Source organism: Ambystoma mexicanum, chromosome 14 (genome assembly GCF_040938575.1).
Source record: "Ambystoma mexicanum isolate Mex_15411 chromosome 14, UKY_AmexF1_1, whole genome shotgun sequence".
Classification (NCBI taxonomy): Eukaryota; Metazoa; Chordata; class Amphibia; order Caudata; family Ambystomatidae; genus Ambystoma; species Ambystoma mexicanum.
This window is the reverse complement of record NC_090940.1, coordinates 607039154-607057159: the sequence shown is the minus strand read 5'-3', so window position 1 is coordinate 607057159 and position 18006 is coordinate 607039154. Positions and strand designations below refer to the sequence as shown.

At 45.9% G+C, this 18006-nt stretch overlaps 1 protein-coding gene across 1 annotated transcript in view; it reads right to left on the bottom strand.

Moving 5' to 3' along the window:
* Window positions 1-18006, bottom strand: part of VIPAS39 (VPS33B interacting protein, apical-basolateral polarity regulator, spe-39 homolog) — a 375619-nt gene that overhangs the window by 123925 nt on the left and 233688 nt on the right. Inside the window, exons 11-13 of the mRNA XM_069637994.1 lie at window positions 14802-14829; window positions 2800-2876; window positions 1369-1444 (exon numbers count right to left, since the gene is read on the bottom strand). Coding sequence (XP_069494095.1) covers window positions 1369-1444; window positions 2800-2876; window positions 14802-14829 — 181 coding nt within the window. The remainder of the gene's footprint in view (window positions 1-1368; window positions 1445-2799; window positions 2877-14801; window positions 14830-18006) is intronic.

The window sequence follows — 18006 nt, the reverse complement described above, 5'->3', positions numbered from 1 at the left end:
GGACACTATTGTGAAAAAACAGGGGTCATATCCAATCGGACATGTGTCTGCACACCACAACTTTCTAGATGTATTGGACTACTACTCCCATGATATTCTACTTTACTATACTGGCTAGGGATGATGAGATTCGTAGTCCCAAACATCTAGTGTTCCAAAGGTCACAGACGCCGGCAGTAGGGGGACCAGCCTCCTGGAGTCTCGCCAAGATGCATATGGAAGGTGAAACGCTGTGACTGGGGGCCTCAGTTGAGGGAGAAGTGCCAACTTTGGCTACCCATTGAAAAGGCTGTTGACAGGATGTCCAACTCTCATGGGTCAACTACAAAGTCGAACACTACTGCCACCTGTGACTCTGCCACATACCTTTCTGGAGGGACAAAATCCTGAAGCCCTCTTCCACAACTTTGAACGCATTGCAGAGGCAGCATGGAGAATCACTTCTTCCCCGTTGGCTCATCTTTTGCTATTATTTACTCCTCACACAGTTTCTGTTTTCCTGCCACATTCTCCCTCTATTCATTATCCAGGCTTTTTTCCTCCACTCTCTCCTGTTTTCTCATAGCACTCTATTTTCTTACATTTTCTATTGCACTATTTTCTTCAACTATTTCCCTTTATGTGTTTTACTTATTTGCATGATCATTCCCCTTTCACTACTTTTCCCACATTTCATCTTGCACACTCTGACTCCCGGATTTTGTCTGCTCACAATCAGTAACTGCGCTGCCAACTTTCACAGTGGTGCCTGCCATCCTTAACCAAGTGTAGTTGTGGCTGATTAAAGCATAGGCTTTTGAGGGAAAAATATGCATAGCATGAAAAACATTCAGATACAGTCAGAGAAGTGACTACGGGCACATGGTTTCGATTGAAGTGTTTAAGAAGCTCAGAGTCAGACTCAAAGGCTATTAGAAGAAGGTCCTTAGAGGATCACGCAGAGGGAGGATCCGATGACTAAACCTGGGGAACAAGAAGTGGCGCAGATGGGCACAGTGGAGGGGGCATACATTTGCACCTAGGACCCACAATGCTAAAAGCACATCAGCTAAAATGACCGGTTTTACGCATAGCACTATGGGCAAAGATAAAAGAAACACATTAATATATCATTCGAGTAGGATTCAAACTTAGAGCGCACTTTGCCATTTATGCATGGAAGTTCCTAATGTTCTTAGGAGTGTCAGCTGGGCAAATATGTATATTTCTTTCAATATCATTTAGGTTTGCATTTCAAAGGAGGAATTTGTTAATCGGAAACCAGTTTGCATATTTAAAGCATAGGCACTATACATGTGGAGATCTGCAGAGAGATGAATACTGCACCAGTTCATAATAAGAGTGAAGGAACAGGACTGGGATGCATACCTCAATGATAATCTGTCGCTCCAGTAACGTATAATGGTCCTGTACATGAGCTGCATCCTCTGCCAAAAAAGGTAACCTGACCAGAAGCAAAAAACATATGTATCAGTACAAACAAATACATTCCACAGTCCGTAATGTGTAGCAACAGCATTCTTTCTAATACAGAACATACTTATACCTTCTGATCAACAAGGAACCTTAAGTGACCAGCTCCTTCTTAATCACATCCTTCAAATCTGAAAACACTACAGCCCTGTAAAGTATCCATCACATCCTGAGGAAAATTGAAAAGACTACAGCCCTACATCTACAAGATCACACGGTCTGATTACAAGAAGACTAGACATTTGCATTTCATGACACACTCCCCAGGGACCAGGGACATGAAAGCCTTTATCCTTCTATATCACATATTCTAGACGTAACGTCGGTACAGCCCTGCACCTTGTCGATCGCATGCTCCCGACCTAAAGACATTACAGTATTGTGCCATCTTCATAATATCCTTTTACCTAAGAACAGGACAGTACTGAGAATTCATCAAACCTTCAAAGTCCTGTACCTTCTCCATGACATAGTCAGAGCCTTCTAGAGGCAGTCCACCCAGGAGCACATATTTTACATCACACTTTCATAGAACACTCAAGCCCTGCATCTTCTGCTTCACCATGCAAGGTTAAGAACACTACCTAACAGGGTCTTTTGCATGACCACCTCTGGACCTTCTTAAAAGACTACAGCTCTGTGCCTTCCCTTTGACACCCTCAGGCATTTGCCACTAACCATTAGCAATTAAGAAAATGATGTGCTGTGTGCATGCAGAGAATCCCAACACCCTGCAAACATAGGCATCATTGTCTTGCAAGAGTATTTGGACAAAAGACCTTTTTCTGTGACCGCACAGAGCAGTCTTTCTAAATCGAAGGGGTGGGGAACCCCCCCCGAATAAAAAAAATAAATGCCTCAGTCATGTGCCTTTTCTGCTTTGAGGCTCGCACGAAATCGACCAAAATAAAATGTGACCTTCAGAAAGCAGAAAAATGGCATTGCAAGAGCCTTCAAACTCAGGCCAGACCTGTGTCTGTACCCAGAGTACCCAGGATGGATTCCTCAATTAAAAAGTACAGTCCCCCTTTAACTAAGTTTGAAAGCTGCTGATAAGCAGCCAAGACTTTACGAGATGTTATGGATGTCTAGGCTACAGAAGCAGGTCGGATAGCTTCAAATGAGACTACACCCTGACGAGGATTGTATCGCTGCATTCACCCAGAGACGTCCGAATATTGCTTCTGAAGGCGGAAGACACATCAAGGAAACACTTGCTCTGGCTGAGTTTCTAGCTGTGTCCTCAGACATCAGCGATTTCTTCACTATCCCTTCCAAAGCTTGCACGCACACTCTGGGGATGCAGAGACAGCTCCAACAACCTACCCGATGCACTTGGTTTTTAAAAACTCCCGCCGTTCCTCTGCATTGTGAATATCTAAGTGTTCCCTGTATTTCGTAAGCTGCAAGGAAGAAAAAAAAATGTAATAAGCCTGACTTAGTGGGAGTCCATCCATCACGTCTCATACAAAAAGGCATTCATCTTCAGATTACACTTAAAACTCAGTACAGATATGTCTGGTGGAGAGAGAAGCTGCTCCACTGTGCTTATGACTACAGAAGTGATAAAAGTGCTGGTGAAGGGGGGGGATACTGCAGAGCGTAGATTATCACCTCCTCACAGAGGCACATGGGTTAATGTGAGCTTCTTGAGGGGTACAGAGTAACACAAGTCATAGAGCTACATGGGTTTACAGGGAACTCACATTAGAATTTACAGAAACACAAGCCATGAGTGGGAGGTCCCTGAAGAGCAGCTTACAGCAACAGAAATCATACATGCAAACAGTAGAGCAAGAGCTCCTTGCAGAACTACAGAAATAACATTGAATTGGCAAAAGGAGTGAGCGGTATTTCCCAGCAGAGCCTGCAGGAACACAAACAGGCAAAGGGGATGAGAAAGAGCTCACTGCAGAGGTTCTCCTACATCAACGCGATGAGGAGATCACTGGCCTGCCCCACTCCCCCTACCATCACGCCGATTCAGGGCGACTTCCTTTTACTTAATGTCTACATCTCTACGAGGTAAAACCCCTTGCTGGCTGCTTTGCCCACCTTTGTGCTATTAAATTAGTATCAGCTGGCCTCAACACCGCCAAGCAATGCTGCGCTACGTTTTCCATTCAGCCCGCATTATTTAAAATCAAGAAAGCGCATGGGGTTATATCCTCAAACTTATTTCACGGCTGCCTTTTACTTTTCAAATATGGCCACCCTTACCTTAGGCACCGGAGTACCTCCTGAAGTTGCCATGGAGCCTGCTGCTTGCGCGCCCGATCGGCTGTGAGGCCTCTCTTCTTGGCCTACCAGGAGCCGGCCCACTCACAGAGGCCCCTGTCTGGCCTGCCTGGAGCTGGAGAGAGCACCTCTGCCTGCAGCTACTCAGCATAACTCCTAATGGTTTCATATGGACTTGGTCCTCTGCACACTCTGACCAAGAACATAATCTTGACTTCAATTGCCCTGGTAAGCAATGATGTATCTCATTGGTCCACCCACCTTCCTTGACATATGACTCCTCAAACTGCTGCCTGCTCATTTTCCTACCTGTCTAACATGTAATCTCTAATCTCTTCACCAGAACTATGTATCGTGATGTGCCTCACACTGACTGCTTCTCTACTGCTCACTAAATGCCCTGCTGCAAAAGAAAAAAGAAAATCAAATAATGCATAACTATTTCTTTTCTCTGGTGTGCTTTCTACTGTGCCCCATCATTTAATACTGCTTTTGAGTGCTTTCTGCTAAATTCGAATTCAGATATGCTTCCAACTGGGCACCCACCATTTTGTATTGCTTTTGAGTGCTCTCGAAATTCAGGTGTGCTTACCAATTTGTTGATGTTCTGTAATTCTGGGCACTTCCAGTATACCCACTGATTTCGGTCTGCTTGGCCGCCTGGTGAGACTCTATTGTTGGATTGTGCTTCTCCATCTCCTATCCTCGCTCTCTCAAAGTCTGGAAGCAAGAATCTAAAAAAGGCACTCCTGAGATCCAACCCTGGTCTGCCCATCGCAGACACCTACATCAATGCTTTCTCCAGACAATCACTGACATTCTACCTCTGGAAATGGTTTCTGTCCTATCCCCTTTCTCCTTCTCTCCCATTACTGGCGACACCAGATGGGAAGTGCTCTTGGCTCACTTTGCATCTTCCAAATGCACCATTAATGTCCATCATAATGGCACTATGATGGCCCAGGGCTCTCAGCCCAATCTCCTCTTTCTTGACATGCATCGTCCTTTTCTCTTCAACTTCCCACTCTCTCCCTTTCACCCCTCCTTCCCTCATCCTTCCCTCTTGCTCCCCCCAATGGTGGCACCCCACCACGTGCCCCCCTCTCGCACATTTTTTGAAGGGGGCAACCAGCTTCACTTCGCTACCCTCAATTCTCGCTCTGCTATCAAACACTCCTCTGACATCTGTCACCTCCTTGAAGACCTTGACTTTGACGTCCTTGCTCTGAGACGTGGTTCAAGGCGAGCTGCATGACAGCCTTTGACACTCTTCTCCCTCAGGGCTACAAGATCCTATCCAATCCCAGGCCCTCTGGGTCTGGTGGTGGAGTGACTCTGATCTTCCCTGAGTGGGTCCCAGCCTCAATCATCCCCACTCAAACCTACTCATCCTTTAAAAGCCTTGTCTGCAGGCTGTCTGTCTCGCCTACTTTCTCACTCTCGCTATTGCCCCCCAGACCAACCTCCCTCTCCCTCTCAGAATGCGCCGACCCGTCCTCCTCTCTTCTTGCCTCCGCCCCCAAACCTCCTTGGGGATTTCAACATCCATCTCGACTCCTCTAACGTGGCCACTGTTCTCTTTGGCGACCTCTACAACACTCTTTCCCTCACTATCCTTCTCTCTTGCCCAACCCACTCTGCCTGGCAAACCTTGGAAGGTCTCATCTCAACAGACATCCCTCTCTCCAACCCTCTCAGTACCCCTCTCTCCTGGTCTGACCACTCTCCTCCCTCCATGACCTCCCCCAGACTCCACCGCCTGCATTGCCAGTGCCCTGCTCCGTCATTCGACCGATGAAGCGCGTGTCAGTCGCTGCTTTTGCCTCCTTCATCGCTCCTCCACCCCCTTCATTGGACTCTTCTTCTGACTCTATTCTAACTAACCTCTCCCTATCTCTAACACCATGGACATCCTTGCACGTGTCATGAGGATCTGCATGAAGCCTGCTTCCAAATGCAACTCTTGGTATGACTCAGACTAAGCCACTTTGAAATGCAAGTGCAAAGCTGCAGAGCATAACTGGCAGACTTCTAGCTCATCCTCCGAGAAACTGGCCTGATGCCTACTCCAAAGGTAATACGGTCTCTCCATCTGCTCCAAGAAGTGCGCTCATGTCAAAGCTCACATCTCTGGAGCCACAAATAACACGGCTGAACACTTTAAAATCCGCTAGGAACTTGCCAATCCTACCGCAGTCTCCTACTCTCCTCCTGCCTCTCAGGCCCTCTGCTCTGCACTGACCGCCCACTTTTCCTCCAAAACCTTTGACATCCTATCCTCTCTGTCATCTGCCCCCTCCCACCCCCACCCTTTTCTCACCCCCATGCCTCCCTGTGCCCCCATACTACCCTCTCTCTCCATTGCACCAGATGAGATCTCTAGAGTTGTCCGCTGTAAGGTCTCCACTGAGCAGGTGCTCCCCTGCTCCTCCAGAACCATCAAGGACAACATCGCCTCTCTCGCTCCAGATTTGGCCGACCTCTGCAACTAATCATTTGCCACAGGCTCCTTCTCTCAACCCCTTAAGCACTCTCTTGTGCACCCTCTCCTAATAAAATCTGTCTTCTGACCCTTTTAGCCTGCTAACTATTGCCCTATCTCCATTACCCCTTTTTGGGGCAAACTCATGGAGAAGCTGGTCATCCCCCAACTGACCCTCCACACAGAAATGGCACAGAAACTTCTTTCCTGGAAACCTGTGAATAGCTACTCTCTAACCTGGACTCTAACACTCCCTCTCGATCCTCCGCGATCTTTATTCTGCTTTGGACACAGTCAACCACCCCATCCTCAAACCGTCTCCATGATACCCTAGGCATCACGGACAGGGCTCTGGTGTTGCTGACCTTCTTCCTTTCAAACAGACCTTAAGTGCAAATGGGTCCCTTTCTCTCCTCCACCTCACTCTCTACCTGTGGCATCCCTCAGGGCTCTATCCTATCGACATTGGCTCTTCAACATCTACCTGGCCCATCTGGCATACCCGATCTCCAATTTCTCCTCTCATTTCCAGTGTTATGCAGACAGCATACAGCTCTCTTTCAAGCTGCCTTCCCCTACCTCCTCCTCCGCCTCCTACCTCATACCAGACTGCCTGACTGCTATTCAGGCATCGCGCTCTGCCAATGATCTCTGTCTTAATGGCAGTAAGACAGAGATCCTTGTCATTGGGACGCTCATTCCTTGTTTCCCCTCCACTCTCTGGGCAGACTCCTTGGGTTCTCTCCCCTCACCCACATGCGAGGCAAAAACCCTTGGGATCATCTTTGCCTCCTTCCTCTCTTTCTCTCCACACGTCATGGACTTTGCCATGAAGTCCAATTTTCAGCTTCATCTCTTCAGGGGCATTCTACCTTTCCTCACCTTCACCCAGAAGCTCAATGTCTCCAGAGTCCTGGTTCTCTCTAGGCTTGACTACTGCAATAGCCTCTTCCTCAACCTGCCTATTTCCTCTTTTCGCCCCCTTTCAACTAATCCAGAGTGTGTGGTGTTTATACTTGTTAGCTGTCTCTTCCTCATCTCAGTACCATCAGGTGTCCCAAGAGGGGGAAGAATGGAAGAAGGGAAGTTGACCTACAATAACCCATAAAAGGTTGTGTGAGAGCTAGGTTGATTGACATTAGGATAAGGGGGGTACCATGTCTCACCTGAAGGCATCTCACTCTCAATATTCAAGGGCCCTCCACCCAGGTGATTCTCCCTCACTTGTCTCCATGATCATGATCCAAGAGCGATGGCCTTTTCCTGGCCACCTGCGTAGAGGATAGAAGAGGAGTAGGAGTAAGAATACCCTCAGGTTTCTCACAAAGGGTAAGTTCTCTAAAAATGCACCTTAATACGGGATAGTGCACTATTTAGGGGATAAATACACTGACCTGCATAACTTTTATCCACAGTGGATCTATGTAAAGTGGAGTTCACTCCTATTAGATGACAACTTTGTAACCCAATGAGAACAGCCTGAATTCTAAGGCATTACTACTGATCCCAGAGGAAAGGTAAGATCTCCTATTCATTAGCATCATAGCTTAAAGGACATTCTATCTCAGCATAGATGTTAAAGTAGCTAAATGCTTTTTGCCCATTTGTAGCATTAAAGCCTATTATTTGAATGCTGCATCAAAACACCTGGGAATATTTATGATGAATTTGAAAATAGGTGAGAGTATTTTCAAACTGAAAACCACCACGGTGATATATATATTCTAAATTTCACCATCAAACTAACTACACTTTGATAGGGTAACTAATCGGCTAATGCCCACCAAACACTAGATAACAGCATGGAGTTCTGGATTCTCATCTCTTAATAATGGCAAAGACTATACACATGTTTTGATCGAAAAACTAGAAGTTATATAATTGCCATTGACATAGGATCCACTATGAATAATGATATCAGTTGACTTGGCACAACATTGATTACTCTAGACTTAGGGCCTGATCACGGCTTTGGCGGTAACGCCGGCGGTATTAACGCCGGCGGTATTACCGCCGGCGGTATTAGCCCTACCGCCGAACACCCCCGGCGCGAATAGCGCCGGATCACGAGTTCGGCGGTAATGTTAATCCCCATTCCCCATTGAGCCCATTCGGGAATGCCCCATTCCCCACTGGGCTCAGAGCTGGGGCGAAATCCGCCGAAGTCCTGATTTGGCGGAACCTTAAATCCGGCGGTAATAGTGCTACCGCCGGATTTAAGGGTTACCGCCAAAGTTGTGATCAGGCCCTTAGCCTCTTCTTGAATACATCCCATTGTGTGTTGCTTATCTGTGCAATTCTTCTTTTAATTTTGCAGATTACTTTGATTTGAACATGAACGCATGTAATCAATATTGACAGTCATTTCTGTTCCACTGTTATTTCATTGTAAAAGCCCAGCCTTGTGAAAGACCGTATTTAAGGTTGAAACATGTGTTGGCCTAGTGGCAACACATTTTGGTCTGAGCATTGTGTTCTAATAAGACATACTGATTAAAGGACAGATTTACGAATGTCATTTGTTATATTTTCCATGTAGATAGAAACTCTATTCTTAACATGCACCACACTTAGAATTCTGAACCCTAGCTCGGGTCGCATCTAGATAGAAATGTGATTGTTAGCATGTGCCACACTCGTATGGAATTCTGAACCCTAGCTTGCGTCGCATCTAGATAGAAATGTGACTGTTAGCATGTGCCACACTCAGGACTCTTAACTTTAGCTCGAGACGCATCTAGATAGTATTCTATTCTTAACATGCACCACACTTAGAATTCTGAACCCTAGCTTGCATCGCATCTAGATAGAAATGTGAATGTCAGCATGTGCTGCACCTAGATGGAATCCATAATTGCAGGGACAGCAATGCCAACTAACCAACCAACTAACAATATCATCCCTCTGCATACACCTCTCAAACTCTAACCAAAGACAACCACAAGCCTTAAACGCAGCAATCCGCACAAACTTCACAACAACAAAACAAACCACACATAGACTTCCACAACAGCACACAACGACTATCAACCGTAAAACACCCCAAGCCCAGCCAACGGACCCACCGGGCTGAGGCTGCCAACAGCACATCACTGCTCTCTTGCACTTTTCCAGCTTATTCCCACTAACCCACCCCCTCTCCTCCCCTTTTTCAGAGCCGCCAGAGCGCCAGGGGACCACTTTGGCGGTGGTAGTGCGCGGTACAAATGTCCTTTAACATTAACATGTAAGAGGAACATGGGAATATGTGTTTTTGAACTTTAGTGTGTTACAAGAGGCACATTTTGTATCAAGCCATTATTAACTTGAAGTTCACATGTATTGGAAGAATACATTAGCGCCTTGAAACACTTGTGTATAGGCGCGTTACAAATGCCATATGATATCAAACATTATGATTAAACAAGAGCTCCATAGAATCAACACATTTTTCTCTGGTCTTTTTAGACTCCTCTGAAGCAAGTAAAGATAATGTATCACTCTTAATAGCGATTAATCAAGAGGGAGTTGCGCGTGGTGTATGGTGTATTTATTTTAGCTATTTCTGATCTATCCAGACTTCAGGCTAGCCTGGCACGCCATCCCTAGCAGTACTACACCGTTAACTAAACATAATCCTTGCACAGTACCAACTGAGTGTAGCCTGAACTTTGGGGTCCTAGTTCCAGTTCTATCCCACTGGTGTGGCGAGGATGGCGACCAGTTCAGGGAACACAAGAGGTGATGCCCTCGAAGAGCCAAGTGTCAGGTTTGGAGACCCAGCAGCCCTCGGAAGAGATGTAGCCAAGCAGGATTTCCACCAATCCAAACAAATGGGCAGTAAGGGGGCATGCAGAAACCTCCGGCCCCTGAGGGTCCCTGAGAGTAAGTATCATGAATAACCCACCAAAGCAGGGCCCAGAGGTAAGTACACAACGTCACTGCTCCCAAAAAGTTGGTTCTGGGTGCCCATAACCACCCACTGAGTACAGCTCTACTTTTAGAGATGCAGTTTCGGGATATGAACACCTAGGGACTAAACCCTGGGCTACCAATAACCCAGATGGCCAAAGCGAAGAACAAGCGCTCTTCTTTGGAGTGGGACTCACCACATAGAATTGAATGAATTCACAGAGATGGAGGACAGGGTAACACGGCAAAACAGATTCAAATGATATGACAGGCAAAGAGAGGCAGCACAAAAGCAGGACAGTCCCACTGAGAGAAACATGATAGGGATGACCCGAACAACGCAGACAAGGAGAAGAGCTGAGGTTTTGGGGGCACAATATCCTTCTGGGTGACAGCAGCTTTCAATACAAAGGTGGATGACCAAGGTGGTAAAATGGGAAGATGGTGGTAAAAAGCCCCAAAGACAGACCCAGTCCCAAAGTCCTAGTCCAGACAATGCCAATAAGGAGGACCAAGGTAAAAAGGATAACAGCCCGGGAATAATGTACAGCGGCCAAAAATCAGAACAGGCGTTTAGGAGAGAGAGATACAAGCCTAACCTGGTCTCAAAAAATAGCAAGGGGCTTCTTGCTACCAACATTCTCCAGCAGTTAAGTAAACCTGCAGAGTTGAATAGAACTAAACATTTTAGTACCCCAATATCTACCGAAAAGGGAAATTAGAATACTAATGCAGTAACATGATTAGCAACCTTGGTGAAGCCAAAACTAAATTATGGGTGTCAGCATCCTACTCCCTATAGCCAAAGCAGGGTGATAAAGTTACCCAGGGTCCAAAATGGGGTGCTTAAAAAGTACCTCTGTCCCAGGAGACTTTTGGGCTGCAATGCAACCATATATTCTAAAAGGGTTGCAGGTGGGGAGTGGACTTCGGTAGAAGTCCCTCTGTCCAGAAAAGAGATCAGGGAAATTAGAAACCCCTTAGGGGAAAAGGAAAACGCTTAGGGTTCCCTAAAAAGAGACTGCAGAAACCCAGAAAAAATGAAATTCTGCCCTAATAGAAATCTAGGATAGTTTGAACTTAACCCCCAGTTTGAAACGATGCGCATTTGTGAATGGAACCGGATTGCTCATTCAGCGTCCAATTCTCTAATAGAACTTGCAAGTCTGAATCATTACTTTGTCAAAGTTGCAAACAAAAGTGGTAGAGGACACACTAAAAAGGACAGAGAGGAAACACTGCTGTGGAATTTCATCTTGCAAAGACCAGTCTGACCAGAAAGCTCTGTCAACGTCTCTGGATACTGGTCCTCTCAGAAACCAGAAGGAAACAAATGAACCAGTAGTCCGTTCCCCTATTTGGGTGGACACAGCTGGACTGTCATTCATTAATAAGAATACACTGTTTCCAGGAAATCCTTGCTGCTCATCCCTGCGTTTATCAAATTCAGCACCCAAATTATCCACTTAGCATTGTGCCTTGCTGGTGGCCTTAACTGATAGGGCCATTTTTTTACCTGTAACCTGCATAACATCTTCCTTACCTTCTCATAGGATATAGTACTATCATTCATAAAGTCTTCCTTTGGACCTCCCCTTATTGAATGTTATAAGTGTGTTATACTGTGTTAAGATGTGTTAAGATGAATTCCTAACGTTTCAAGATGGATTTCCAAAGTCCACCTGGTGTAGGATTTCAGTAGGCTGACCTAGTTTGGCGTAACAGGAAAGAAACAAAAGTCTACCCAAACACAATCAGGGTAGGTAGAAGAACGGGGGATGCTTAGACTCCGGAGGAGTGCAAGAGTGTTCTAGGGCTACAATGAGTCCACACAGAACAACACAGATAATTCCAGTTAGACAGGTAAGTACAAAAATATACAATGATTTATCAGGCATTTAAAATATACATTAAGCAAATGAAAGCTCTAGGCACCTATTGTAACACACTTACTATAAAACACATACATACATTCATCCTTAGAAGAAAATAGAAAGTATTTGATTCAATAACCACTGTAAACAGGTATTACTCAGGTGCATAAAGTTGAGTAACAACACTCGAGAGCAACCAACAATTCCCTAGCACTTAGTAAGTCCAGCCCTAAAATGGTTTAAGTCCTTATGCTCTAAAGTCATCATTTCGAAAGTTATACATTTCAGGTAGGTTTACTGTGTGATTGGACAGTGCCAGCGGTTAAGATTCAAATGTAAAAAGTTAAGGGAAGTTCAGGTAAGTAACTCAAACCCACTGCATTAGGCTAGGCCTTGGAAGAGGTCCTTGACCAGGTTACCACCAAGCTAAGCCAGGAAAGAGAGGGACAGGGGGAAGACTTTACACCCATGTAAATCTAAGGTGGATGGGGGATAACCAGTATGTTAACTTCCAGCCCCGCCCCCCAACCCCTGACTCCAATTCCTTCAGAGACCACTGCTGAGGTTCCGGAATCCGTTGAAGAGACAATCTTCTGTGCTTGGTCTGGTCAAGGGACAACCAGGGGTCGCAGTGCATAGACTACCTTTGGACAAGGATCTAGATTCAGCTGGTCACAGTGCAAGACTCTCTGTTCCAAGCACCTTTCAGCTTTCCAGTTTTGCAAAGAAAAGATTAATACTTTAGTAGTACAAGCTAGAGATCCTCCAAGGTCCAAGGATGCATTCAGAACGCCGATGGCTGTACTGAGGTAGCCTAGGAGAGAGCTGATCAGTCCATCGGTTGGCCCAGTGACACTTCCGAAGGCTCAAAAGGCGCAAATCCTTGAGCAGCGGTAGAGACTGGTTGTTCTCACTACTCCAAGAGTAAACACACCTACAAGGGTCTTCTTGAGATCAGAGTAGCAGGACTTCACTGGAGTTGGTGCTGGTCACGATTCCTCCTTTTACCAAGGATTTGGAATGGAAGCTAATCCAGGTCCACCAATGATAATGATCTGCACCATTCAGACTGGCAGTGGCTACACAATCACGGATAGCCGCTGGCCACACAATCTGCCTAGCAACAGACATTCAGACCCCACGATGTGGACGGGACCAGACAGTGCCAGCATCCACATCCAGTTACACAAACAGACTACGACTTAACCTGCTAAAGCAGCAGCTTTACCCAGGAACGGGCATTCCACATATGGACATTTTGACGCTTGGAGGGCAGTAAGAAGGCCAAAGAACAATATAGCCAAAGGACAGGCAAATATCTTGTGGGAAGGCCATTTTAGAGTTCTAGCCACATTTAATAGCCATCTGTGGTAATTGCAAAAGTGCACAAGTAAAAAGTTTAAAACACAGCAGGAAAACATCCATTGCCACAGCCCAAATTGGACACATTGCAATTGTAATCAGAAAGTTATAAGATATAAGGATACAACGTACCCTAACTGCACTTCACTTTAAGGTGATGTGTGTAGTTATGACAATACAAGAAATCCATAAAGAGAAGCTTAGTCTCTTAGCACTGATAGTCTTATGGACTCATCACTCTTCCCCATAAAAAGGAGCACAAAGGCGGGAAAGCAGCAAAAAGAAAATCTTCTGTAACATACTGTTTCATAAACTACACTACTGCACTCATAGCAGTTCCTGGAGTGCTGTCACACTGCTAACACTAGTGAGCCAGGAAAATATTGCAGGAACCCTTTTGCCCAGCGGTGCAGAAGTTCCTCACATCCCCTGAACAATGGAAGGAAAGAAACAGTTTTAAGAGTCTCTCTTATTAAACAGTGGGAGAGATGGACAGGATTCTGAAACTGTGGGGTATACTTATCCTTATGGTGCAGGAGTTCCCAATGCAGCAAGGGTTCCCAATGTGAAAGATGGGCTCAATTTCATATATACAACTTTGCTTTGGGATCCAGGGTCCTTCCCAAAGGCAAACTGGGTGCTCAATATCTCATAGCCTGAGGCATTTGGCAATTTCCAGCGGCTGGCTGTCAACTTTCGGTTTCCCGCCGGGAGAGGTCAACAGTCATGGCTCCTGTGTTCTGGTCATCCATGGACGGTTTGGTGCAGTTGAAGAGTATGTTCAAGTGAGGTCACCACTGGGTAAATGAGGAGAATCCTGGGCTAAAGTGAAGATTAACTGGTGGAGGTAAGGTACAGAGACATTATCCAATTCGTTTAAGACACGGCTCAAGTGTTGAAAAGGTGCAGATGTGTTCAGCGGACACAGATCGACTAGAAGATGGGACTCCTCAGAGTTCCAACATTACTTCTGGGTTTCTTCTTCGCTGTAGCCTGTTCTGCGTTTTAGTAGCCTTGGACTGTGTCGGATGCAAGAGCCCTCAGTGTCTGTCATTTTGCTTTTCAGGTGGGGCTTGTTCAGGACTGAGCAGCAAGGGTATCCTGAGAGCAGAGTTGAGGTTCTTTGAGGGTTTGAACTGTTTACTGTGCCACCAGGAACACTGAAAATATTGAAATGAGTTTGTAATTTCATGAATGTTAAAAAAACAATAGACACTTTACAGTTGCATGCGACTTTCTAAGGAAAGAGTTTACTCAGGACTGCACATGAAGGCACCTTCAAATGACAAATCTAAGAAGGAAAGAATCATTCCATAAACCAAGGTAAGCAGTGATCTGCATATTTTTCACTTTACTACACAAATGTTCAGTTCTGGAGCGGAGTAACATTCGATCAGTAACAAGGCAGAATAATGTCCAGCCTTTGAGAGGGAGGCTGCTCCCTAGCTTGCACTAGACGGAACAAAATCCCTGGCACTTACCGCCAGCTCCTCTGCTCGCTCCAGAAACCTGCAGGAGGACACATAAAAAGAAAGATCATCAGCACCACACACACAAATTACACTAAAGAATGTTTATTTCTATTTGTAGTTCATTAAGTTTCACAAAAATGTAAACTGTCCATATCCTTTGAAACAATGATAAAAATATAGCATCATGAAATATCCAATGAGAATTTCAGAAGGTTACTTCTGTCTTCAAATATTACCGAAATAGGTTTTCAAATTATTTCTTTATTCCTTTTTTAATAAAACAGCACTGATGATTCACAATTATTGCAGTATATTCATATTAGAAAAATACAATTACCAAAGAAAATGTCTCCCATTTACTTGGACCCAACAGAATTTGCAGTCCATTCATTACGCCTACCAGCATCCGCATTCACTGGAGTGCTTTCCTTCACCAAGTTTGCATTACAGTTTTCTACACTGCTTTATCTTCCCAGATTTTCATTCCCTTTCCCACCTCTTCACCCACCTCCCAACCTACTAATGCAGAACCTCCCCATTTGATACACTGCAACTTTAAACTCAATGTTCCCTTCTCATGAAGGCTTCAAACCAGAAGAACAATCTTTGACATCTTATACCCTATGCCGTGTCATACAGATTGTCCCCCCGCCCCACCATTTACTAATCCTAAACTTCCCGTTCAGCTCTGCCCTAGCCCTTTCCTGTTTCCTCAACCAATGTGAATGAAACAGGGGTCCCTCTTTCTTGCAGTGCATCTCAACTATGCGTTTAGACAGTAGAAGGGTGCAGAAGGTGGAGGCTGACCCACAGGTGGTATGCTTGTTCGCATAAACTTTGATTTAGTAAACATAAAGAGGAAACCTATCCCTCCCTAACCCTAAGAGGGGGTTCCCTGCCTTAACTAAAGAACTAAGGATTCTGTCAGAAGGAAGAGTCCACCGTCGTGTGTCAAAATACCTACTTCTGTCCATCACACTTGTAACTAATACTAAAAGAGGTAGAGGATCTTCTTGGACCAGAGGAATGGCTTCCTTGCTCTACACAATGGACGGTCTATAGTTCCAATTGGAGGTGGGATCTTCGCCTGAGAGAATGACTCCCTTCTCCAGGTCTCAGTTCCTTTCCCACGATACAAAACAAAGTTCCAGCTTGTGGTGTTCTTCTAAATTCAAACTAAAGAGAATGCAGAGTTCCAACTCCAACATCGTTCCTTACTGCCCATAGTTTCCTCCACTATTGGGTGCCAGGCGGATGCCTCCGTTCTCCAGGTATCTTGTTCTCAATACTTTCAGAGTGCCAAGGGAATGACTCCATTCCATGGGCCTTCCTTGGCTCTGGTTTCACGGTACACACGACCGGGGGATGAGGGGAATGGCTTCTTTCCCCTGATCTCTCTTGGCCTTGTGGTACACAACACCAGTGGGTATGGCGTCCTTCCCCTAGTCACTCCCAGGCTCTTTGCCAGAATACACAAAGGCTGGGGGGGTTGACTGCCTTCCCCAGGCACTTCTCAGGCTTTTTACCAAAGTTCACAGAGGCTGAGGGATTGTCTCCCTTCCCCAGGCCCTTTACCAACATTCTCAAAGGTCGGGGGACTGACTCCCTTCCCCAGTCCTTTTTCAGGCTCTTTACCCCAGTTCACGAAGGCCCGGAACTGACTCTCTTCCCCAGGCCCTTCTCAGGCTCTTTATCAAGGTTCACGGAGGCTAGGGATTGTCTCCCTTCCCCAGGTCCTCCTCAGGCTTTCTAAGGCAGTTTACAACGCAAGGGGAAATGACTCCCTTCCCCTGGCTTTGGTGTACCAGAGAAATGTCTCCCTTCTCTTGGTACTGTATTCTCACAGTGCGACTCCACCGCGGAGTATGCTTCTTTTCCCCTGCTCCTCCTTTCACCTTGTTTTACTGATCTGTAAGTGTGGGTCCCAGACACCTAGGATCTGCTGCTTTCCCTTGGCAGACCTGGTTCACTTTCCTGCCGTGTGCTGCACTGAAAAAGGATGTGTGATACTCTGCTCAACTGTGTGCAGGTCCCAGACCTGTACTTCTTTCTGGTTGCTTTGGCTGGCCTCGCTCACCCCTTTGTCAGGCACTGTGCTGTTAGGTAGAATTTCATTTTGTGCAATACTCACCCCACTTGTGAGTCCCCCAGCACTTTTTCCTAGACTCTTGGATTTTTTATCAGTTCTCCTGAGTGAGTGGTAACACTCACTCAGTCTTTTACTCACTCATCTCCAGCAACCGCCAGTGAGTGCTGAGTGATCGCTGCTGCTCCAACCTCCTCTTTCCGATCGACAGGGAAGATCCAGACTGAACCACTTCCTGCCCTGGACTTGTGGAACAAGCCAGCCACGAGACAACCTGCATTTTAAGCCATCCCTAGAAGAGCTATGACCGTCCTGGTCGGCAATTTCCCATTACCCTGTACCAATTTACTGTGCATTATCTTCTGAAGCACCTCTTCAGCTGGAACTTCATGGTTATCCTACTACAGTGAATCTTTCCCGCCCTGAGAAGAATCCCCTTCAAAGTCGGGGAGCGAGAAATGGGGAGAAGTCTGCCGTGTCGAGTCCTAACAAGTCAGTATCTGGAAGATCGTCTGCTGGGTGTTCCATCGCAAGAAGCGGGCCGTCTGCTCCTGCCAAACGTTCCTTCTTCAGCTTCCAGGCCAAGAATCCGAACAGGACCTGCTGTCGCATGACCTGAGTAACCGCTGGTGACAGTCTTCTTTCTTCATTAAAAAGGTACTTTCCCGCCCCAAGGCACTCACTTGGGTGCTTTCTATGTTTAAATCGGGCTCCTCCTGAGCTTTCAGAGCAACATTTGGGTGACAACCCAATTGTGTTCTCCCAGGCCTAAAGACACTGGTCCTTTGGTCTTAAATCCACCAGGGGGGCTGCCAGACCTCAATGAACCACCTTTTAACTAAACATTTTGCCTACCTGCAACACAGAAGAAACCTGCTATTTTGACAACTTTTACAGCGTCTGCTTTTATTTGTTTTTCTGCCCAGGGGCACTGTTCAACCAGTGTTCCAACTGACTTTGAGACTCTCATTCCCAGATAGGGCTGGACTTGCTAAAGTACAGGTTGCCTAAAAGTACTTACCAGTATCTGTGCTGCTTACTTTAAATGTGGGTTATAAGAAATGATTTGCAAAACTTGAACGCTATTCTAACAACTTACCTGTAGATCAGCTAAGAGTTTACTATTTG